Source organism: Phyllobates terribilis, unplaced genomic scaffold, assembly GCF_046119375.1.
Source record: "Phyllobates terribilis strain yellow unplaced genomic scaffold, ASM4611937v1 Scaffold_1__5_contigs__length_1240528914, whole genome shotgun sequence".
In the NCBI taxonomy this organism is placed as follows: Eukaryota; Metazoa; Chordata; class Amphibia; order Anura; family Dendrobatidae; genus Phyllobates; species Phyllobates terribilis.
The window spans coordinates 889,263,589-889,288,336 of NW_027362761.1; the positions used below are offsets into that span (position 1 = coordinate 889,263,589).

At 42.8% G+C, this 24,748-nt stretch overlaps 1 protein-coding gene across 4 annotated transcripts in view; it reads left to right on the plus strand.

The window, feature by feature from the left end:
- LOC141154249 (bifunctional heparan sulfate N-deacetylase/N-sulfotransferase 4-like) overlaps positions 1 to 24,748 on the plus strand; it is a 920,299-nt gene that overhangs the window by 386,195 nt on the left and 509,356 nt on the right. For all 4 annotated transcript variants that reach the window (XR_012247418.1, XR_012247419.1, XM_073639869.1 and 1 more), the window contains exon 4: positions 1,868 to 2,022. Coding sequence is in view for 2 of the 4 variants with exons in the window: in XM_073639869.1 (XP_073495970.1) it covers positions 1,868 to 2,022 (155 nt within the window). In the remaining 2 variants the exon portion in view is untranslated. The remainder of the gene's footprint in view (positions 1 to 1,867; positions 2,023 to 24,748) is intronic.

Sequence of the window (24,748 nt, forward strand, 5' to 3'; positions counted from 1 at the left end):
ACCTGCTATGGATACGACCAACAAATTTACTGTCTAAGGGTATATAAACACAACGTCTTTTATACAGCAGTGAAAAAAGCTTAATGGGGTATTACCATCTGCAAGATCTTATCCCAATGTGTAGTAGGTGTAATAATAGTAATAATATTAGCAAATACCTACAATTAGAAATGTAATATAGTTTTTTTTTATTCGCTATGTCTCTTTCCTCATGTGCAGGCATTGCAGGACCTTAGGCATCCATGGTTACAACCACTAGCAGCAAGCTAACTGTCACTATATCAGTGGTCATAACCATAGATACCTAAGGTCCTGCAATGCCTGCACATGAAGAAAGAGACATAGTGAATCAGAAAAACTATACTACATTTCTCATTGGATGTATTTGCTAATATTATTTTTATTATTACACCTACTACATGTTGGAATAGGATTTTGGAGATAGGAATAACTCTATAAGGACACAACAGCATCGTTTGTCTTTAAAGGAAAACGATCAGCAGAATTTAGCCCTATAAACTAAAGACATGGTTATAATAGCGCTGTGATGCTGATTAATATGATATCTGATTTGAAGGGATCCACTCAGTGGCTGCTGAATACTCACCTTATGAAGTTTTCAGAAAATGACATCTGCCGTGCTCCAGTGTGCTTTTGGATGGAGAGTGCAGGCAGGACTTTCTTCTTGTTCTTCACCACCCCCCCCCACAAGCCTCCTCTATTTCTTGTACAGGTCACTGATTCTTCAGTGACCTGCCTCCTTTTTAAAATTCAGTGCCGCCACCATCATTGTGTGGATGGTGCATTCACAGTGGAAGCCAGCGTCCTGTGTGCAGGAGTTCAATAAAATAGTGCCAGAGGCGGCGCATGCGCAAATCGAGATCTTGCCTTGGTTCAGAGACTAAATCTTGTTCTGCGCATGTGCCCTCTCCTGTGCCGTTTTATTGAATTTTATTTTATTGAATTTTAAGGAGGCAAGTCACTAAATAATCAGTGACCTGCACAAGAAACAGAGGAGGCTAATGGGGGGGGCATAGAACAAGAAGAAGACCCTGCCCCCATGTCGCGCCCAGAAGCAGACAAGATGTCATTTTCTGAAAACTTCAGAAGGTGAGTATTAAACAGCCACTGAGCGGATCCCTTCTCATCAGGTATCAGATTAATCAGCATCACAGTGCCATTATACCCATGCCTTTAATTTATAGGGCTAAATCCTGCTGACAGGTTTCCTTTAAGCCTTCTTTTCTGTTGTATTTTTTGTTTTCTTCCGTGTTTTGCCAGGGAGTAGGGGAATTGGGGGAAGGCTTCGAAGCTTGAAACTGTTAAAAGACTCAAAATGACTGAACAAATGTACAGCAAGTTGTTTTGACATTGCAGTGTATATTTTACTGTGTAGCATTTTGTAAGCACTTTAATAGTCGGATTTCAGGAGAAATCATCCTGAAAAAAAAGTCATGCACATACTCCAATCAGAGAGTGGAAACTCATCACTTGTCAAATTTCAATGTTATATATAGCAAAAAAAAGGTAAATCTATGAGTACCATCCCAATGGAGGCTAAAAGGACAGTCATTTGGCCTCTATAGTGTGGCCTGTGAACGCATATGGCAAGTAATACTGCAAACATAGCATGAAAGAAAATGTGAGTCATCCATCATTGTAAGAATGTGACTTGTATCTGAGATAATATGATTTACCAGAAGAGTTTATTTTGAACATTTTTCTATTCTCTAACAATTAGGATATTCTGCTAAAACATAAAAATAGCTCCATAGTTTTTAACTTTTAAGCTAAAAAATGTAACTTGCTCTTGTACACAGTTGGACATGACTATCCTTTCTATCTTTTTCAACTTTTACATTATTAGGTACTATTAAGGAGGATGAAGGAGACGACCTTTTGTTGTCATCAGTGGATGAGTTTTGGTGGTTCCCTCATATGTGGAGTCATATGCAGCCTCATCTTTTCCATAATGAGTCCTCATTGGTGGAGCAAATGATTCTCAATAAGGATTTTGCGCAGGTAAGATCAACACTGTTAAAGTAGTTCAAGAGGTGTTTTAAAATTTGCATTCTGGCTTCAACAGTTGTTCAAAAAATAAAGGGAACACTCAAATAACACATCCTAGATCTGAATGAATTAAATATTCTCATTGAAATCTTTGTTCTGTACAAACTTGAATGTGCTGACAACAAAATCACGCAAAAATCATCAATGGAAATCAAATTTATTAACCAATGGAGGCCTGGATTTGGAGTCACCCCCAAAATTAAAGAGGAAAAACACACTACAAGCTGATCCAACTTTGATGTAATGTCCTTAAAACAAGTCAAAATGAGGCTCAGTATTGTGTGTGGCCTCCACGTGCCTGTATGACCTCCCTACAATGCTTGGGCATGCTCCTGATGAGGTTGCGGATGGTCTCCTGTGGGATCTCCTCCCAGACTTGGACTAAAGCATCCGCCAACTCCTGGACAGTCTGTGGTGCAATGTGACGTTGGTGGATGGAGCGAGACATGATGTCCCAGATGGGCTCAATCGGATTCAGGTCTGGGGAACGAGCGGGCCAGTCCATAGTTTTAATGCCTTCATCTTGCAGGAACTGCTGACAAACTCCAGCCACATGAGGTCTAGCATTGTCCTGCATTAGGAGGAACCCAGGGCCAACCGCACCAGCATATGGTCTCACAAGGGGTCTGAGGATCTCATCTCGGTACCTAATGGCAGTCAGGCTACCTCTGGTGAGCACATGCCACCCCACACCATTACTGACCCACTGCCAAACCGGTCATGCTGAAGGATGTTGCAGGCAGCAGATCGCTCTCCGCGGCATATCCAGACTCTGAAACGTCTGTCACATGTGCTCAATGTGTACCTGCTTTCATCTGTGAAGAGCACAGGGCGCCAGTGGCGACTTTGCCAATCCTGGTGTTCTGTGGCAAATGCAAAGCATCCTGCATGGTGTTGGGCTGTGAGCACAACCCCCATCTGTGGACATTGGGCCCTCATACCACCCTCATGGAGTTGGTTTCTAATCGTTTGTGCAGAAACATGCACATTTGTGGCCTGCTGGATGTCATTTTTCAGGGCTCTGGCAGTGCTCCTCCTGTTCCTCCTTGCACAAAGGTGGGTTGTTGCCCTCCTACGGCCCCCTCCACCTCTCCTGGTGTACTGGCCTGTCTCCTGGTAGCACCTCCAGCCTCTGGACACTACGCTGACAGACACAGCAAACCTTCGTGCCACAGCTCGCATTGATGTGCCATCTTGGATGAGCTGCACTACCTAGTAACTTCTCTGGGTTGTAGAGTCCGTCTCATGCTACCACGAGTGTGAAAGCACAACCAAAATTCAAAAGTGACCAAAACATCAGCCAGAAAGCATTGGTACTAAGATGTGGTCTGTGGTCCCCACCTGCAGAAACACTCCTTTATTGAGTGTGTCTTGATAATTGCCAATAATTTCCATCTATTGTCTATTCCATTTGCACAACAGCATGAGAAATTGATTGTCAATCAGTGTTGCTTCCTAAGTGGACAGTGTGATTTCACAGAAGTTTGATTTACTTGGAGTTATATTCTGTTGTTTAAGTGTTCCCTTTATTTTTTTGAGCAGTGTATTATATTTGAAATCTCATTAATTGTACATAATTTCAAGATGCTGGGGTTGGTTGGAAGATTCAGGTTTCAAGAGGGTTGATTAGTTGAAGCAGTTGAAGGATTTATTCTCATTCTGATGATGTCCTGAATGGAGATGAAAGAACCCGAACTCAAGTTCTGGGTTTGTACTGGACAGTTAGTGTCCAGAATTAAACGTCAAACAAAGACTTCTCCCGGAAGTCCGTTGCAATGTTCGGAGTTGCGGGGGAAGTCTGTTGCAGAGAGAGAGAGAGAATTTTTTTCCAGCTCTAAATTTCGGTTCTCCATTGTTTTCAATGGGTTTCGGGTTCTGGTTCAAGTTTGGGTACAGTTCTGAACCTGAACTTCCATGAGTCCGCTCATCCTTAGTTCTGAAGTACACTTTCCCTAATAAAATGCAAATTGAAAGTATAGATAGTATAGCATTTGTAGGACTATAGGTTGAATTTAAAACACTGTAGGACTATAGGAAAATAGGCTGAATTTGATAGACCTGAGTCTTTATTCAACTTTAATTGAATTATAATCGACAACTGAATAATTCAAAATAAATAAAAATATACCAGGCCATAAAAAGTCCAAAAAATTGTTAGTGACCTGTGTCAAATGATATGTACAAACTATCTAAATTTACAGTGAATTGTAAAATTAAGATAATTGCAAACACTGCAAATAATCCATACTAGCTTCAAAAATCAAAGAAGTCATTTTTGAAAAAAAAAATATGCATATATTATATTCAAGAATATAGTTCCATTATGTAATTTATTTTTTAACTTCGACCAAAATGAATGAGACTTTTCCACAGAATAGCTTATTATGTGCTGATAAGACATGATATCATCTAAATACCATTACTTGCACTTAATAATGGAAAAGATAAAACTTCAATGCTTTGAAACTAAAAGTCAGCTAAATGTACCCAATGAAAGCAAGTTACAATATGTGTTAAAAGATTAGTTATTCCACTCAGGGTATAGTTGTTATGTCTCCAGCATTTCATTATATTGGAATCATTTTGTGGTTGACATTCACTATTAAATTACAAATACATTCTGATTACTTCGTGATAGATATCCGCATTGTAGTTGTTCATTTTTCCTAAGCGCAGATGTCTATTACATTTGCTATTTTCATAATATTAGAGCAATTTAAGATTCCTAACACTTGCTGCTTTTCCTTTGTTGACAAGAAAGGTGCTATTGTGCTGAATGGATACCACCTATTGGTGCTTTTTTGTGCCCTTTTTTAATTGATGAATAGAATATACCCTGCATAAAATGCACATTATTTAAATTTAGATCAATGTAAATTCTGTATAATCCACTGAATCATTATATCTATTTAAGAGCGTACAAAGGAATCCTATTGAGCATTCGGTGCATTCATTACCTTTTAAATAACCATGTTTGAAGTATTGGGCAGGGCTCAAAAGTAATTACAGTGCTTTGCAATTTAATATCTAAAGCTGATTAGAATCCAGAACAATCCCACTTGGTTGTTCTGCATTTCAAATATGTAGTCTAAATTTGAAGGTTATAAATCTTTGAAATTACATTATGAGGCACATTGCTTAAGCCAAGAGTGCTATAAAAATACCTAATCAATTAGGAATTAAATTGTATTCAGCTTTCAGAAAAGCATTAGTCCCAGTGATTTCTAATTACTTTACAGTGCCAGTAAGGTATTTCCTATTAGTAAACCACAATCATTCTTTCTACTGCATTAGGCACCTGTTCACATATAGTATTCTCTCATGTCATTTTTTTTTCTCTCAGTGGATTTATACTTTTTTTTTATATTCTCATATCTCTTTTGGAAGAATAAATCTATAACTCCATGCATTTGTTTCCAGTGTGTCCACAATAAATGAAATGCCCAGTTTTCAAAAATTACAAAAGGGAATTTATTAAGACCATTATTTCATACACTCTTTTTTAATCTACTGTAAAGTGCGCTAAAGTAAGATGCATCTAATTTAACAGGAAGAATCCAACCCTAATAAATCTAAAGCAAGTCTGGCCATTCATGCGTCAGAAATTCAAATCTAGATCAGCTCATAGCTACTTTGATTTACACAAATATTGTAAATTATAGTGTAAATCATAGTACATTTTTCATGATTTCAGAAGCCCCATCCCCATCTATGAAACTGACCCCTTTCTTAAAAAAATAGTATTTTGACAAAATCAAACAATATAAATTGTAATGTGAGTCATGCCCCAAAATTTGTTGCCTTTTCAATGACACAGTTCTGATACATGATTCTTCATATGTGTACTCCCATTCAGAACTTATTTTACATATGGTGTACTTCCAAGCAGTTCAGCTCTCTCTTCATTTCTTTTCAGACTCCCTCTTAATTCTCAGATTTCCCCCTGCAGTTCATTCCTTGATGCTGTGTTATAAATCTCCTGAAGCATCAATACAAAATTCAATGGTCACCTAGAGCCAGTACCATATCTTACTGATGTTGGGCCACAGCAATTATTCTTTCATTTATACTCTCGTAAAAAGCTAACATATACTGTAAAATACAATCAGTAGGTGACCAGTTATCTTCTACATTAAAACTGTATGACAGGAGCTCTAGCCATCATCGGTGACTGTGATAGGAGTCCACGTGGAGAACTTAAAAAGTATAGTCCATGCAATTGCATCACACAGAAATTTCTGGTGATGAAGACAGTGACTCCTTTAATGACATGTAAGTCCCAGGGGCTCATATATCTATATATATATATATATATATATATATATATATATTTATAGATATATATAGATATATTTATATATATATATATATATATATATATATATATAGAGAGAGAGAGAGAGATCTATATATGTATATTTCTAGATTGATAGTTATATATATTTATATACAGTGGTGTGAAAAAGTGTTTGCCCCTTCCTGATTTCTTATTCTTTTGCATTTTTGTCACATTTAAATGTTTCAGATCACAAAACAAATTTAAATATTAGAGAAAGATAACAATAAACCTAATAACTGGTTGGGCCACCATTAGCAGTATTAACTGCAATCAAGCTTTTGCGATAACTGGCAATGAGTCTTTTACAACACTCTGGAGGAGTTATGGCATGCATCTCTCATCTCTGCAAAATTGTTGTAATTCAGCCACATTGGAGGGTTTCTGAGCATGAACCGCCTTTTTAAGGTCATGCCACAGCATCTCAATCGGATTAAGGTCAGGCCTTTGACAAGGCCACTCCAAAGTCTTTATTTTGTTTTTCTTAATCCATTCAGAGGTGGACTTGCTGGTGTGTTTTGGATCATTGTCCTGCTGCTCAGCGCTTGAGCAGGAGAATTCTCCCACACTGGGATGGCATTGAGATGACAGGCTGGATAACAGCTGAGCGCTGCCATCCATCTTGTCATCCTTCAGAGACACTGCAGAGCACAAGCATGCCTGCGCTCTGCAGTGTCTATGAAGGATGGCATGCTGGATGGCAGCGCCCAGCTGCCATCCAGCCTGTCATCTCAATGCCATCCCAGTGTGGGAGAATTCTCCTGCTGAAGCGCTGAGCACAGGAGAATTTTCCCACGCTGTCAGTGACGTGCATGACGTGAGCCGAGTTCATTGGACATGACCTCGGCTCATCTGGATACCGTCTCAGCGAGACACTGAGGAGCGCAAGCATGCCTGCGCTTCTCAGTGTCTGAGGTGTGGCAAGCTGGATGGCAGCTTTCGGCTGTGATCCAGCCTGTCATGTCAATATAGCAGAGCTGGAGCCGTCCTGGGAACCATGGAAAGGTAAGGATGATGTTGCTTTATTATTTTACTTTTATTGCAGAAGACATTGGCTTCAGCTGGAATGGGCGTGATGGTAAGTATGGTTTAATTTAGAACACTAAAAAATTGTGTGTTTATTTCAATTAAAGGACTTTATTCTGGGTGTTGTGTCTTTTTAAATACTTTACTAGAAATTCATGGCGGTCATGTCTAATATTGGCGTGACCCCATGAATTTCGGGCTTAGGGCCAGCTGATAATGCCAAGCTGGCCCTAGGCCCTTTATTACCCAGTGAGCCACCGCACCAGGGCCCTGGATGAGTTGCATACAGCGCCAGAAGATGGCGCTTCTATGAACGCGCCATTTTCTGGGGTGGCTGCGGACTGCAATTTGCAGCGGGGGGGGGGGCAGAAAGCTTGCAGATTCCAGCCCCCAGCTGCCTAGATGTGCCTGGCTGGACACAAAAATAGGGCGAAGCCACACGTATTTTTTTTTTAATTATTTCATGAAATTCATGAAATAATTAAAAAAGGGCTACCCTGTATTTTTGTTTCTAGCCAGGTACAAATAGGCATCTGGGGGTTGGGGGCAGCCTGTTCCTGCCTGCTGTACCTGCCTGGACACAAAAATATGGCGAAGGCCACGTCAAATTTTTGGTGAAAAATTCAATAAAATTTAAAAAAAAAACACATTTAGGGACTGCATCTTTATTAACCCCTCCATGTGAGGGGTTAATAAAGATGCAGTCCCTAAATTATTATTTTTTTTTATTATTGTTTAATTAATTTTTCCCAAAAACTTTGACGTGAGCTTTGCCATATTTTTGTATGCCAACCAGGTACAGCATCCAGGAATGGGCTGCCCCCCACCACCAGATGCCTATTTGTACCTGGCCGGACACAACAATATAGGTAACCCTTTTTTTTTAATTATTTCATGAATTTCATGAAATAATTTAAGAAAAAATACGTGGGGCTTCGCCCTATTTTTGTGTCCAGCCAGGTACAACTAGTCAGCTGGGGGCTGTAATCCGCAGCGCAGGGAGGCCCAAGCTTTCTGGGCCCCACCCACTGCAAATTGCAGTCCGCAGCCACCCCAGAAAATGGCGCGTTCATAGAAGCGCCATCTTCTGGCGCTGTACCCAACTCATGCAGGTCCCTGGTGCGGTGGCTCACTGGGTAATAAAGTGATTAGAGCCAGCTTGGCATTATCAGCTGGCCCTAAGCCTGAAATTCATGGGGTCACGCCAATATTCGACATGAACGCCATGAATTTCTAGTAAAGTATTTAAAAAACACAACACCCTGAATAAAGTCCTTTAATTGAAATAAACACACAATTTTTTAATGTTCTAAATTAAATCATACTTACCATGACTGCTCCAGCTCTGCTACATTGACATGACAGGCTGGATCGCAGCCAAAAGCTGCCATTCAGCTTGCCATGCCGCAGACACTGAGAAGCGCAGGCATGCTTGCGCTCCTCAGTGTCTGGCTGTGACCGCATCCAGATGAGCCGAGGTCATGTCTAATGAACTCGGCTCAACTCATGCACGTCACTGACAGCATGGGAAAATTTTCCTGCGCTCAGCGCTTGAACAGGAGAATTCTCCCACACTGGGATGGCATTGAGATGACAGGCTGGTTGGCAGCTGAGCGGTAAAAAAAAGAAATAAAAAATTAAGCAAAAAACAATGCTTTATCATCATACCACCAAACAAAAAATGGAATAACACGCGATCAAAAAGACGAATATCAATAAAAATAGTACCGCTGAAAACGTCATCTTGTCCCACAAAGAAACAAGACATTATACAGCTCCATCAGCCGAAAAACAAAAAAGTTAAAGCTCTTAGAATAAAGCGATGTAAAATATTTTTTTCTATAGCTTTTATTGTGTAAAAGCACCAAAACATAGAAAAACAATATAAATGTGGTACCGCTGTTAACGTACTGTGCCAAAGAATAAAGCTCCCTTATAAATTTTACCACACGCGGAAGAAAAAAAAAAAAAAAAAAAATTCCAGAATTGTTGTTTTTTGTTTATTCGGCCTCCCAAAAATCAGAATAGAAAGCGATCAAAAAATGTGCCTGAAAATGGTACCAATAAAAACGTCAACTGATCCAGCAAAAAACAAGCTGTCACATGACTCTGTCAGCCAAAATATGGAAAAATTATAGCTCTCAAAATATGGCGATGCAAAAACTAGTTTTTACAAAAAAAATGCATCTTTTAATGTATGACAGGTGTCAGTCATAAGAACCCGATATGAATCTGGTATCGCTGTATTCACACCGACCCGAAGAATAAAGTCGTCTTATCACTTATACTGCACAAGGAATGGCATAAAAAATAAACTCCAGGGTTAGGATTGTACGAAGGTTAGGGTTGGGGTTGGGGTTATGGTTGGGCTAGGGTTAGGGTTGGGCTAGGGTTAGGGTTGCGGTTAGGGTTGGGATTTTTTTCAAAAGTAAAAGAAAAAAGATGACGATATGGTGACTAGTGTTGAGCGCAAGTGCTCACTACTTGAGCTTGCATCGGGTGCTCGGGTATGCAGTGAGCATCGCAGGTGCTCAAGTGACATGCTCGAGTCTCTGCCCCATATGCTTCACGGCCAGAAAAACCTCGCGGGGATTGCCTGCCATGCACGAGCGATCCCAGCATGTATATTTTGGGGTGTCTAATAACCATGAAACATGAGAGCGGGGACTCGAGCATGTCACTCGAGCACACGCGATACATAGTGCATACCTGAGTACACGATGCAAACTCAAATAGCAAGCACTTGTGCTCAAGACTAATGACAACTTATTCAATATGATGACCTAATGTTATCAAATTCTGTGTCATACCTCTGAGTTCAAAATTTTTGCTTGATAAAATCCTTGAGGGGTGTAGTTTCCAAAATTGAGTCACTTGTAGGGGGTTTCCACTATTTAGGCACATCAGGGGCTCTCCAAACGCGACATGGCATCCGCTCTTGATTCCACCCAATTTTGCGTTCAAAAAGTCACACAGTGCTCCTTCCCTTCTGAACTCTGCCGTGTGCCCAAACACTGTATTTTCCCCACATATGGGGTATTGGCGTACTCAGGAGAAATTGTACAACAGTTTTCGGGGTCCATTTTCTCCTCTTACCCTTGTAAAAATATAAAAATTGGGGCTAAAACATCATATTTGTGGAAAAAGTTTGATTTTTTTATTTTCACGGCTCCATGTTATAAACTTCTGTAAAGCACTTGGGGGTTCATGGTGCTCACCACACATCTAGTTAAGTTCCCAGAGGGGTCTAGTTTCCAAAATGGTGTCACTTGTGGGGGGTTTCCACTGTTTAGGCACATCAGTGGCACATCCGCTAACTATTCATTCAAATTTTACATTCAGAAAGTCAAATGGTGCTCCTTCCTTTCTGAACCCTGCCGAGCGCCGAAATAGTGGTTTTCCCCCACATATGGGGTATCTTCTTACTCAGGAGAAATTGCTCAATAAACTGCATGTTGCAGTTTCTCCTGTTACCCTTATGAAAATGCAAAACTGGCAGCTGAAACACATTTTTGAAGGAAAAATTTGATAATTTTATCTTTATGGCTCCATGTTATAAACTTCTGTGAAGCACCTGGGGGTTCAAGGTGCTCACCACACATCTAGATAAGTTCCATGAGGGGTCTAGTTTCCAAAATGGTGTCACTTGTGGGGGGTTTCCACTGTTTAGGCACATCAAGGGCTCACCAAACGCAATATGATGTCCGCTAATTATTCAAGCAAATTTTACATTCAAAAAGTCAAATGGCTCTCCTTCTCTTCCGTACCCTGCCGTGCTCCCAAACAGTGTTTTTTCTCCACATATGGGGTATCAGCGTGCTCACAACAAATTGTGGGGTCCTTTTTTTCCTGTTACCCCTGCGAAAACAAAAAAAATTGGGTCTAAAATAACATTTTTGAGAAAAAACTTAAATGTTAATTTTTTTCTTCCACATTCCAAAAATTCCTGTGAAGCACCTGAAGGGTTAATAAAGTTCTTGAATGTGGTTTTCAGCACCTTGAGGGGTGCAGTTTTTAGAATGGTGTCACTTTTGGGTATTTTCTGTCATAAAGACCCCTCAAAGTGACTTCAAATGTGATGTGGTCCCTAGAAAAATGGTTTTGTAAATTTTGTTGGAAAAATGAGAAATCGCTGGTCAATTTTAACCCTTATAGCTCCCTAATGAAAAAAAAATTTGGTTCCAAAATTGTGCTGATGTAAATTAGACATGTGGGAAGTGTTATTTATTAACTATTTTGTGTGACATATCTCTCTGATTTAAGGGTATAAAAATGAAAATTTTGAAAATTGCAAAATTTTCAAAATTTTCACCAAATTTCCACTTTTTTCACAAATAAACGCATCGAAGAAATTTTACCAAAGTCATGAAGTACAATATCTCACGAAAAAACATTCTCAGAATCAGGGGGATCCATTGAAGAGTTCCAGAGTAATTACCTCATAAAGTGACGGTGGTCAGAATTGTAAAAATTGGTCTGGTTATTAACGTGCAAACCACCCTCGGGGGTAAAGGGGTTAATTATTTACGTTTATCCTAGGTTCACACCACATTTTTGCTCTCTTTTAGCTATATTTTCCAACTGTATGCCAAATATGGAAGCAACAGAGATATGTCCACTATGGCACCATGAAAATAATGATTGACAATATGTATTTATTTATTTTGGTTGAAGACAGCTGATATTTTCTTCATCATACACCACACAATAGGCCTTCAGTAACACTGTCAGGATGAAATTATTAATGATTAGTGGATTTTATGGCCATGGGAAGTTTTATACACAGGCTTACAAGGCATAAATATTGACATACTTACATTTAGTTACATTTTTGCAATATTTAAGCATTCATTATTAACAAAGAGTTGAAAATCAATATAAATAAAATTGCATTTCTTGTTTGCATTAATGCTGGTGAAAGGCATAATGTCCTTGGCAAGTTTAATAAAGCAAAGAGTTTAAATACAATTGTCCAATAGCATGTAAATCTATGTTAGATGGAACACAATCAGAAAGACCTGTTTTTAAGGCTACATTCACACGTTGTGACGATGGTGAACATTGTTCTGCTCTTATTCTACAAAAATGCAAAAATATTGCATTTCTACTGCAATTGCACGCAAAAAATGCAACCAGATCACATTCTGTGAATGTAGCCTTACAGGTCCATATAATGATAACTACAGAAAATGCAATCTAAAGGCAATACATGTAATTATCTTTACCGTACTCTGGGTAGGTCTCAACACCTCTTCATTTTTATAATTTCAGAGAGATAGACTCTAATTTTTTCAGACTTTCTCCTGATTTCCAATGATATTTAAATCTATGATACCTACCACTTCAGAGACATAGTGGGTGATTCACCAAAGCTTGTTCACATGATTTCTGGTGAGAAAACCTTTGAAAAGTCTCATTTTTTGCGCAAGTGCGAGTTTGCACAAAAAAATCCAACTTTTGACGTGTTCACACCATTCACGGGGGCAGAGAGTGGCAACCACTACTCATCAAATTTATAACTAGTGGAGACGTTCACTACGCCAGAAATCTTGCTCCAACACTGATTGGAATAACATTTGAGACAAGGCACATAGAGCAGCACAACACTTCAGTACGCACCTCGCCTGATTCATTAAGAGGTGTGAGATTCAAAATGCCCCCTCATCAAGACTGGCAAGATAATCGCTGGTCTTGATGAATAGCCCCTATAGTTTCAATTTTTAGGACTCTCTAGGGTTTGTAGTTCAATGCAAACTCAATGACAGGCAGCATTGCAGCAATTTGTTCCTTTTGCACTCGTTGAGCTTCCACTATTCATTTTTATTTGCCACTCTCACCATACATAGCTGTACACTCTTTCCTTCATAGATATCTGTCAGTAAATCCTCAAGATGGCTGCTTGAACCCTTTCTCCAGTTACCTCAGGCATGTCTTATACACCCATCAAACTCCACATATTGGCTGTATTCCCACTTATCTGCTTTTATCTACTTATACATTTCCCTGGGCTATGGGAAAAAAAACATGCTAGTGGACATCATACAATGCAAAATATAAAGTTGTCTGGACCCCACATGCTGCTGTCATAGCAACAACACCATCTTTATCTCCTGTTTACTTCATTGGTTCTACTGCCTTCTAGGAGCTTCTAAGTGGGTTCAGTGACAATAGCCTTCTGAATCTTCTCAATCAACCAGTCACAGTTAGTGATCACTAGAGATGAGCGTTGTTCTACTCGAACTGTTCGCCAATCTCAAATTCGAGCTGTTTTGGGCGGTGTTCGAGCCGGTCGGCGAACACGAACAATTTGAGAAAAATTCGGCTGTTCGAGGTTATGTTCGATAACTGTTCGTGCACCAAAATCATAACTGGATTTTTTCTCAGTAATGATGAAAATTAATGTTAATACGCAGTTTGAGTGTACAGCGGGGCGGGGGGAGGGGCAGGGGATGGATCTCTGCAGGAACAATGAACATCTCCATTTTTTTTTCTCTTTCCCGCATTTGCAGTGGGGAGGTGCAATCTGTCAGCCTATCAGCAGCGCACACACAGAGCGAAGTGCTTTTTTTCACACAAGCAAGGGCATGTGTGATTGGCAGTGTATGTCACATGTCCTTGCCCTATAAGACCAAGCCATTTTCCCCGTCGCCACCATTTTCTCACTGCTGCAGCTGCGTGTTAGACGGCACCGCTGTGCTGTGTGCGCTATACCTTGTTAATTTCAAGCCAATTTTCGCACAAATATACAGATAGCTTGGGAGTAGGGAATAGTTGTGATTGCAGTCCTTTTAAGGACTAGGTTACAGCATTTCCTACGACTTTTATCAGGCAGGTCTGTGCTCTTAAATAGATAGATTGTGGGAGTAAAGACTAATTGTAATTGGAGTCCTTTTCAGGACTAGGTTACATCAGTTCCTATCAGTTTTTGCCAGGCAGGTCTGTGCCAGTGCTGTGCAAGTTTTTTTCACAGCATTTGGCTGAATCTAGCAAAGCTAATCCTTTTTGGCCTATTGCAGAGTGTGTTAGTCAGTGGATTAGCCTATCTGTGTTGCAAGATATACCACCTGTGTATAGAATACCAATTTTTTTACTGCACCTAGTGAAGTAAAATCTTTTGGGCATAGCATCATTCTATTAGTCCATCTATACTGACTAGTGTTGAGCCACCCCCGTAGTGTTCGAGTTCGGTTCGGTTCGTCGAACACCCGTGTGTTCGCCGAACTGTTCGTCGAACTGTTCGTCGAACACCTTCGAACACCGTTAAAACCAATGGCAGGCAAACAAAATCACATAGAAACACATAGAAAACACCTTCAAAGGTGTCCAAAAGCTGACAAACTGCTCAGAAGACACAACTAACACATGGAAAAGTGACAAGTACATATAGTCATGCGAAAAGAAAAGAGGTGGAGGAGTAAAAGGAGGGGGAGACACAGATATAGGCATGTCATGCCCTTCTAAAATCCAAAAAGTGAGAAGCCGAGACGGCCAGTCCGCTCCTGCCCGTGCCACCTCCGTGTCGCCGGGTTTGTGCCAGAGCCGCGGTGAACCCTGACAGCCAGCCCCCCTCTCCCAATACTGGTGCCTGTCCGCTGGTGGGTCGAGAGAGCCCCCCTGTGGTGGAGGCAGCTCTAAGCTTTTTAATTTAAATTGTCCCTCTAATTTGAATGAATACACTTTAAATCCATTTACAAGGATCTATTGGAGGGCAAGTCTCATGCCAGCAGCCGCGTAATTCCAGCTCCAGTAGCGTCCACTAAAGCTGCTGCAGTTAAAAAGCTTTTATAAGGATCGAGCTCGGCTGTCCACCGCAAGGCATCCTAGTGCCAGTCCCAGCCCCTATGCCTTGGGGTGCCTCCTGATGCTCTTCACTAAGTATCCCGTGGTCCCGAAGCATTTCCTTTGAAAAAATTAAGTGTCCAAACTACAGGTGGTGTAGCTTGCTTAACAGCCGGGATAATCCGCTGACTAGCAGACACTGCTACTAGGCACAAAGTATTTCCTGGGCTAGATGCAGTTAAAAATTTGTAAGTAGATACTCTCGTTGGATGCTGAGAAAGCATTCCATAGAGTCTCCTGGCACGCCATATATGATTCTCTTAAAAAGCTTGGGGTAGGGGTCTAGGGGACCCTTTTATAGCCAAAATCACGGCCCTGTATCACAATACGTCACCTAGGCTGAAGATAAATGGAACTGTAGCACCGAGGGCTCGGTTGCTACAGACGTATTGCACCTCACCCAGAGGTGTGATATCTCACTCTCAGATAAGGATGGAGTGTGGATCAGGACCCGACACCTGCATGCATTACACCACATTGCCGTGGGGCAGGGCGACCAATATGCCCCTGAGATGGGCACGACAGTCCCTGTCCCTGGCTGGAGTGGGGGGAGGGAACACTGAGGAAGGGGAACCCTGCAGTGCAGGAGCAGGGAGGAAGCAGTTCCTGGGTGCATTGAGAAGGGAGTATAAAAGGTGGGCACCATCTTAGTTCAGTGCAGAGAAGTCTGAGCAGAAGTGGCAGGGAGCAGGGGCTCTGCATGAGCTCTGCTCCGGAGGCGGGCCTAGTAACAGAGGCCCAGGCCTGCAAGAGGGAGAAGGAAGGAAGAGGAGCGGAGAAGGCTCCAGGAACGAGGAATGAAGGGATCCCAGGGGTGCGGACGGGCGAGTCGCCACCGCACGCCCGAATCCACCTGCGTGGAGGGGTCAGGCCAAAGGGGGAGACCGGTCCCCGAACTAGTGGAGGCAGCAAACGACCCTCAGCTAGAAACCGGAGGCTCTGACATTTTATGTGGCGCAGCCCCTTGCTCCACCCGCTAGGAAGGCACCACATAGGGTCAGGGAAACTGGCGCCAAGTTTACCAAGAGGAGGCCCGAGGCAGCCGAACAGAAGTGTTGGTAAGAAAGGCCAGACAAAGGACACACAAAGGGGGTCCTGTGAAGCGCTCCAAAGTTATCTGGGAGTTGTCTGAGCCCCTCACCTGGTGAGCACAGTACGACGTGGGCAGCCGTTACCTGCAGACGTGGTCTGGATAATAAGAACTGTGAGTAAAGGCCCTGAACTGCATCACTGACTCCGTGTCGTTACTGCTGCTGCCCTGCACCATCACCCCCATCCTCCGCATACACTGCCCTGAGGCTATACTCCTCCCGTGGGGAGTTATGCTACGCTCTGCTGCACCCACAACACCAGCCTTAGCGGTCTGCCCTGTAGCGGCGGTTCACTCTGACCGCAATCCACGGGTGGCGTAGTCGGACATTTAAACATCAAAACCACATAAATAGTTCCGCCACTGGTTTGACCGCCCTGAGCCACGGAACCAGATCGCCGCCACGAAGACTACAACCACCAGCATCCACCAAAAAGGGTCCGGCTCCGGGTGTCCCAAGGCCCAGGGGGCGCGTCAGAACATTTTCATCACCTTTCACAATCACCAATGGGACAAGGCAGGGATGTTCTCTGTCCCCTCTCTTATACATCCTAGTGACGGAGCACCTGCTCTCATCAATTCGCCATAACCCCAATATTAGGTGGATTGAGGTGGGAGGCACCGAGTACAAGTGCTCTCTATTTGCTGATGATGTCCTAGTATATATCACTCAATCACATATATCCATCCATGCTGTTATGGTTGAAATAGATCACTTTGTTACATGGTCAAATTTTAAAATCAATGCAGCGAAGTCTGAGGCCCTCGATGTCTCCCTCCCCAAATCCATATAGGATTCCATCCAGTCCAACTTTCCCTTTGCCTGGCCCTCACAGGGTATCAAATACTTAGGAATTCCTATTCATAGAGACCTCTCCCATCTATGTTATCTTAATTTTGGGCCCTTTATTGAACAACTCCATACAGACCACGGTTGGCAAGTTAGAACTGTAAGATTCACTACGTGAACCACTGGTGTTTTGTGGAAAAGCACATGTACACTGCGTTCCAAATTATTATGCAAAAAGTGTTTAGGAGTGATAAGGGAAGAATTTGTTTGTTTGTCAGTTAAACTCATTGATGGTGATGTGTGTCAGGGCTCTTTATATCACTGTAAGCAATTGCAGACACCAGTGCTAATTAGTTTGTCAGGTGTGTCCAATGAAAGGCAAGACTACTTAAGAAGGCTCTCTCACATTATTCAGCAGCCTACATTTTCTGCCAAAATGGGAAAGAAAAAGGATGTGTCGGCTGCTGAGAAGCAACAAATTGTGGAGTGTTTAGGTCAAGGCATGACTACAATTAACATTGTGCGATGATCAGGATGAAGTGTCTTGGCAATCAAGAAGTATGTAGCTGATTCACAGTACACACGTGTGCGTGCTGATAAGGGCAAATTGAGGACTCTTTCCTACAGGCAATTACGTCAGGTTGAAAGAGCAGCGGCAAAAAAGCCTTGTCATAGCAGCAGACAAGTTTTTGAAGCTGCTTGTGCCTCCAACGTCCCCCGAACAACAAGATGCAGGGTCCTTCATAGGTTTGCAGCTGTGCATACGCCATCCTGTCGACCTCCTCTATCCACTTCACACAAGCAGAAACGGCTCCAGTGGGCTAAACATTACATGAAGACTGATTTCAAAACTGTTTTGTTCACGGATGAGTGCCGTGCAGCGCTCGATGGTCCAGATGGATGGAGTGGAGGATGGCTGATTGATGGACACCCCACGCAAACACGGCTACAGCGCCAACAAGGAGGAGGTGGAGTAATGTTTTGGGCTGGAATCATGGGGAGAGAGATTGTCGGCCCCTTTAGGATCCCTGAAGGCGCTAAAGATGAACTCCATAATGTATGTGGATTTTCTCAAACAGCACTTCCTGCCATGGTTCAAGAAGAAGAACCGTGTATTTCACAGCAAGATCATTTTTCTGCATGATAATGCACCATCTCATGCTGCACATAAAACATCTGCATCTCTGGCTGATATGGGCATAAAAGGGGACAAACTTATGGTGTGACCCCCATGCTCCCCTGACCTCTACCCCATTCAGAACCTTTGGAGCATCATTAAAAGGAGTGTCTATGATGGCGGGAGGCAGTTCACATCTAAGCAACAGCTCTGGGAGGGTATTCTGTCCTCATGCAAAACAATTGAAGCAGAAACCATCCAAAACCTGACAAATTCAATGGACGAGAGAGTTCAGAAGCTCCTTTCGAACAAGGGGTCCTATGTGAAAATGTAACATCACCTAGAATAAAGTTTTGAGTTGAAAACTGTTTGATTTCAGTTTCTAACAACCTGCTAATGCTTATAATTTCAAAAATGACCATTTTTTTGGTCTTTATTAAAATGAAAAGGTTGATCGAAAAGTTTGGGGGATCTAAGAGTGTGGCAACCCAGTAGTCATGATTACTTCGAATTCTGACAATATGAGGGTCATGCTGCAGGTAGTGCAGCAAAAAGGCACTTATGTGTCTTGCGCATCTCGGAGCCCCAAAATTATTTTCCGGGCTAGATGCAGCTAAAAATTATTTTTCATTTTAAATCTGGTGGAGCTTATTATAGATGGCCTAATAGGATCAGTGCTGCACACTGCTACAAAGCCCAAATTATTTTCCAGTCAAGATACAGATAAACATGATTAGTAATTTGAAAGCTTAAAACGGTTGGTAGGGTGATTTTAACCAATCATCAAGCTTTTACTCTCCCCAGGATGACACAGGGGTAGAAAAGTCGTTTCGGATCCATGATTTGTTCATCTTTATGAACGTGAGTCTGTCTACATTATCAGTGGAGAGCCGCGTGCGCTTATCTGTCAGCACACCACCAGCAGCGCTGAACACACGTTCAGACAGAACGCTGGCTGCGGGGCATGACAAGATCTCCAAGGCGTAAGTGGCTAGCTCCGGCCATTTATCCAGATTGGAAGCCCAAAAAGAGCAAGGGTCCAGTGACACAGTCGTGGCTTCAATGTTTACTTGGAGATACTCCTGTACCATCGTCTCTAGGCGTTGACTATGTGTCAGACTTCTTGTCTCCTGTGGCCTTGCAAAGGATGGGCTAAAAAAGTGGTGAAATGATTCCGCAAAATTGATGTTACCACCAGATACTGTGGTTCTGTTACGGTTTGAGTACTGAACACTTGACGGTCCCATGGTTGGCAAGTTGGAACTGTGAGATTCACTACGTGCACCACTGGTATTTTGTGGAAAAGCACATGTAAGATTCTGCAACAGTCTCTGCTGATACTCCTGCATGCGTGCATCCCTTTCTATGGCAGGAATAATTTCTGCAAATTTACTTTTGTACCGGGGATCTAACAGTGTGGCAACCCAGTAGTCAGGATTATTTCTAATTCTCACAATTCGAGGGTCATGTTGCAGGTAGTGCAGCAAGAAGGCACTCATGTGTGTTGCGCATCCAGGAGCACCAAGTCCCTGTTGTGTTGGTGGCGAGGTAACAATCATGCTTCCTTCCTCTGTCCTCTCCCCCCAACCTCGCACAACAGAAATGTGATCAAGGTCTCCCTCATCTGATGAGTCTTCCATCAGTTCGTCCTCCACTTCTTCCTGGGCTCCTGCACCTTCCTCACTAGTTTGGCTGCTACCATGCGCCCTGGTAAAACCATCTCCCCCACCCTCACATGCCTGCCGCCTTGGTGCTGCCGACCGTCTGGACCTTGCAGATGTTAGCCCTTCCGCATACAACTCCTCCTCCTCTACTTCCTCCACCTCCTCTTGTGCCACCACCTGACTCCGAATTCTGTTTAACATGTGCTCCAGCATGTAAATCACCGGAATAGTCATGCTGATAATGGCATCGTCAGCACTAAACATCTTCGTCGCCATTTCAAAACTGTGCAGAAGGGTGCATAGGTCCCTGATCTGAGACCACTCCTCCAGCGTGATTTGCCCCACCTCTGAATCTCGTTGGCCCAGGCTATACGTCAGAACGTATTGCACCAGGGCTTGTCGGTGCTGCCACAGTCGCTGCAACATGTGCAGAGTTGAATTCCACCGGGTAGGCACATCGCATTTTAGCCGGTGAAGTGGCAGGCCCAATGACTTCTGTAGAGATGTAAGTCGCTGAGCTGTGGGATGCGAACGGCGGAAGTGAGCACACAGCGACCGTGCCCTCTGCAGAAGGCCATCTAGTCTGGGATAGTGGGCTAAAAATTGCTGGACAACCAGGTTCAACACGTGAGCCATACAAGGCACGTGTGTGACATTGCCCCGGCGAAGGGCCGCACCCAGGTTTGCAGCATTGTCGCACACGGCCTTCCCTGGTTTCAGGTCCAGTGGAGACAACCATTCATGAAATTGGTTCTCCAGAGCTGACCACAACTCCTCAGCTGTGTGACTCACATTTCCCAGACATTTCAATGTAAAAACCGTTTGATGACGTTGAGCCCTACTGCCAGCATAGTAAGGAGGTGTGCAGGATCCCTTCTGCGCAGTTAGAAAGCTTGTGGCATGACCAGACAGGCTTTGGGTGCAGGTGGAAGACCGAGAGGAGGTTGAGGAGGCAGAAGCAGTGGAGGAAAAATTACATAAAGAGGATTGACGCACAACTCGTGGGGTCGGCAAGACTTGGACAGCAGCCCCTTGTCCTGCTGTCACCATAGTTACCCAGTGCCCAGTCAGCGACATGTAACGCCCCTGTCCATGCCTACTCGTCCAAGTGTCTGTGGTGAAATGCACCCTGTCACACACAGAGTTTCTCAAAGAAGCGGTGATGTTGTGTGCGACATGCTGGTGGAGCGCAGGCACACCTTTCTTTGAGAAGTAGTGCCGACTGGGCATCTGGTACTGGGGCACTGCGACGGACATAAGGTCTCGAAAATCCTCTGTGTCCACCAGGCGGAAAGGCAGCATTTCTGTAGCCAAGAGCTTGCAGATGGTGAAATTCAACCTCTTAGCTTTCTCATGGCTAGGAGGAAATGGTCTTTTACTTGTCCACATCTGAGGGACCGAGGGCTGGCTATTGTGCTTAGACGGGGTTGATAAGGGTGTCCCCGGCAAACTGCCGGTCTGTGAGGAAGATGCAGGCGGACATGTTAGGTTGCCTTGATCCAAAGGTGGTGCTATCGATGTCGGACAGCGCTCAAGACCAGCTGGTGTTACCACCTCCAAAGAAAATGATGACCTGCCAATCACGCTGGCTGTTGCGGGTAAAGAGGTGGCAGGTCTGCGCCCCAAAACAGGTGTGACTGCTGTCCCCCCAGTCACAGAGGATGAAGAGGCCGCGGATGCACAAGATATGGCAGACGGTGGTTGGCCCGGCCGGCTAGACCGCATTGTAGCACACTGAGCTTCCCACTGCAACTTATGCTTCATGTCCATGTGCCGGTTCATGCATGAAGTACTCAAACTATGTATTTTTTGGCCTCTACTTAGCTTTTGCTGACAAATGTTACAGATAACACGAGTTGGGTCATCTTTATCGATCTGAAAAAATGCCCAGGCTATGCAAGGCTTAGCACCCATGCGACCTGAAATGCCACCACGACTTGTGGTGAGAGGCAGAGTTGTGTTTGAGGATGCAGTTGTTGACGTGCTTCCAGTACTACGTCTCTGTCCAGGAAGGCGCAACCTGACCTCGTCGTCACTAGCATCTTCCTCCACCTCCTCTGCTGACCTCATCTCTTGGCTGACTGTGGGTTGACAGTAAGTGGGATCTCCGACCTCATCATCATCACCCTGTGCGTTATCACACCCGTCGTCCTCAGAGCCAACCTGTTCCTGCCCTGACAAAAAACTAAAGTTGTCGCTCCAATCAGGTATTTGAGTCTTATCATCGTCTTCCTCATTGTCTCCACCAACAGGAGTTACAGTTTGGGAATGAGGGTCTACATTATGGTCAGAACCTTCTGCGTCTGGTCCTGGATCCGACTCATAAAGATTCTGGGCATCAGTGCAGATCATTTCCTCGTCTGGATTCACAGAAGCGCTGGAGTCGACCTCTGATTCCCAGGCTATAGTATGAGTAAACAGCTCTGCAGACTCAACCATCTGTTCTACCTCATACTCAGACGGGCAGCTGGAGATTTGGGAGCTGTGAGGAAGCAAGTGCGATTTGGGTGACACCTTTGAGGACTGGAGTATTTGTGATACTGAAGTTGATGTGGAGGAGAGCCCACTTAAAGGAGCACTTGATATCCGTTGAAGCACCTGCTGTTTTTGTGCCTCATCTGGAATTTGTAGCGATTGGCGTGGCCGTAAGAAAGGGATCTTATCACATTGTCCGCTAAAAGAAGTAGACATTTTAGTTTGGCTGGAAGATGGTCTTTCTTCTGCACCTACCCCACGGACACAACCTTTTTTCCCCTTCCCAACACGCCTATTCCCCTTTCCACCAGCAGCAGGCCTTTTTCCACTCATTTTGGTGGTTAACTAATTCACAACTCTGGAGTTGTTTGCACAAAAAAACAATGGATGGTAACCGAGCAGAGCTGAGTGGCCAAACTGTGGTATTAGGCCAAAACTATTGGCTGGGTTAGATGCAGAAAAAAATTATTTTTAATTTGCAACCTGATGGAGATCAGTATAGATGGACTAATAGACCAAGTCCCACACACCGCTAGAAGCCCAAATATTTTTTCAGAGCTAGATGCAGAAATTTTTTTTATTCAATTTGCAACCTGATGGAGGTCAGTATAGATGGACTAATAGACCAAGTCCCACACACTGCTAGAAGCCCAAATATTTTTTCAGAGCTAAATGAAGAAGAAAATTTTTTTATTCAATTTGCAACCTGATGGAGGTCAGTATAGATGGACTAATAGACCAAGTCCCACACACTGCTAGAAGCCCAAATATTTTTTCAGAGCTAGATGCAGAAAAAAATTATTTTTAATTTGCAACCTGATGGAGGTCAGTATAGATGGACTAATAGACCAAGTCCCACACACCGCTAGAAGCCCAAATATTTTTTCAGAGCTAGATGCAGAAAATTTTTTTATTCAATTTGCAACCTGATGGAGGTCAGTATAGATGGACTAATAGACCAAGTCCCACACACTGCTAGAAGCCCAAATATTTTTTCAGAGCTAGATGCAGAAAAAAATTATTTTTAATTTGCAACCTGATGGAGGTCAGTATAGATGGACTAATAGACCAAGTCCCACACACTGCTAGAAGCCCAAATATTTTTTCAGAGCTAGATGCAGAAAAAAATAATTTTTAATTTGCAACCTGATGGAGGTCAGTATAGATGGACTAATAGACCAAGTCCCACACACTGCTAGAAGCCCAAATATTTTTTCAGAGCTAGATGCAGAAAAAAATTATTTTTAATTTGCAACCTGATGGAGGTCAGTATAGATGGACTAATAGACCAAGTCCCACACACTGCTAGAAGCCCAAATATTTTTTCAGAGCTAGATGCAGAAAAAAATTATTTTTAATTTGCAACCTGATGGAGGTCAGTATAGATGGACTAATAGACCAAGTCCCACACACCGCTAGAAGCCCAAATATTTTTTCAGAGCTAGATGCAGAAAAAAATTATATTCAATTTGCAACCTGCTGGACGTCAGTATAGAAGGACTAATAGAACAAGTCCCACACACTGCTAGAAGCCCAAATATTTTTTCAGAGCTAAATGAAGAAGAAAATTTTTTTATTCAATTTGCAACCTGATGGAGGTCAGTATAGATGGACTAATAGACCAAGTCCCACACACTGCTAGAAGCCCAAATATTTTTTCAGAGCTAGATGCAGAAAAAAATTATTTTTAATTTGCAACCTGATGGAGGTCAGTATAGATGGACTAATAGACCAAGTCCCACACACTGGTAGAAGCCCAAATATTTTTTCAGAGCTAGATGCAGAAAAGAATTATTTTTAATTTGCAACCTGATGGAGGTCAGTATAGATGGACTAATAGACCAAGTCCCACACACCGCTAGAAGCCCAAATATTTTTTCAGAGCTAGATGCAGAAAAAAATTATATTCAATTTGCAACCTGCTGGACGTCAGTATAGAAGGACTAATAGAACAAGTCCCACACACTGCTAGAAGCCCAAATATTTTTTCAGAGCTAAATGAAGAAAAAAATTATTTTTAATTTGCAACCTGATGGAGGTCAGTATAGATGGACTAATAGACCAAGTCCCACACACTGCTAGAAGCCCAAATATTTTTTCAGAGCTAGATGCAGAAAAAAATTATTTTTAATTTGCAACCTGATGGAGGTCAGTATAGATGGACTAATAGACCAAGTCCCACACACCGCTAGAAGCCCAAATATTTTTTCAGAGCTAGATGCAGAAATTTTTTTTATTCAATTTGCAACCTGATGGAGGTCAGTATAGATGGACTAATAGACCAAGTCCCACACACTGCTAGAAGCCCAAATATTTTTTCAGAGCTAGATGCAGAAAAAAA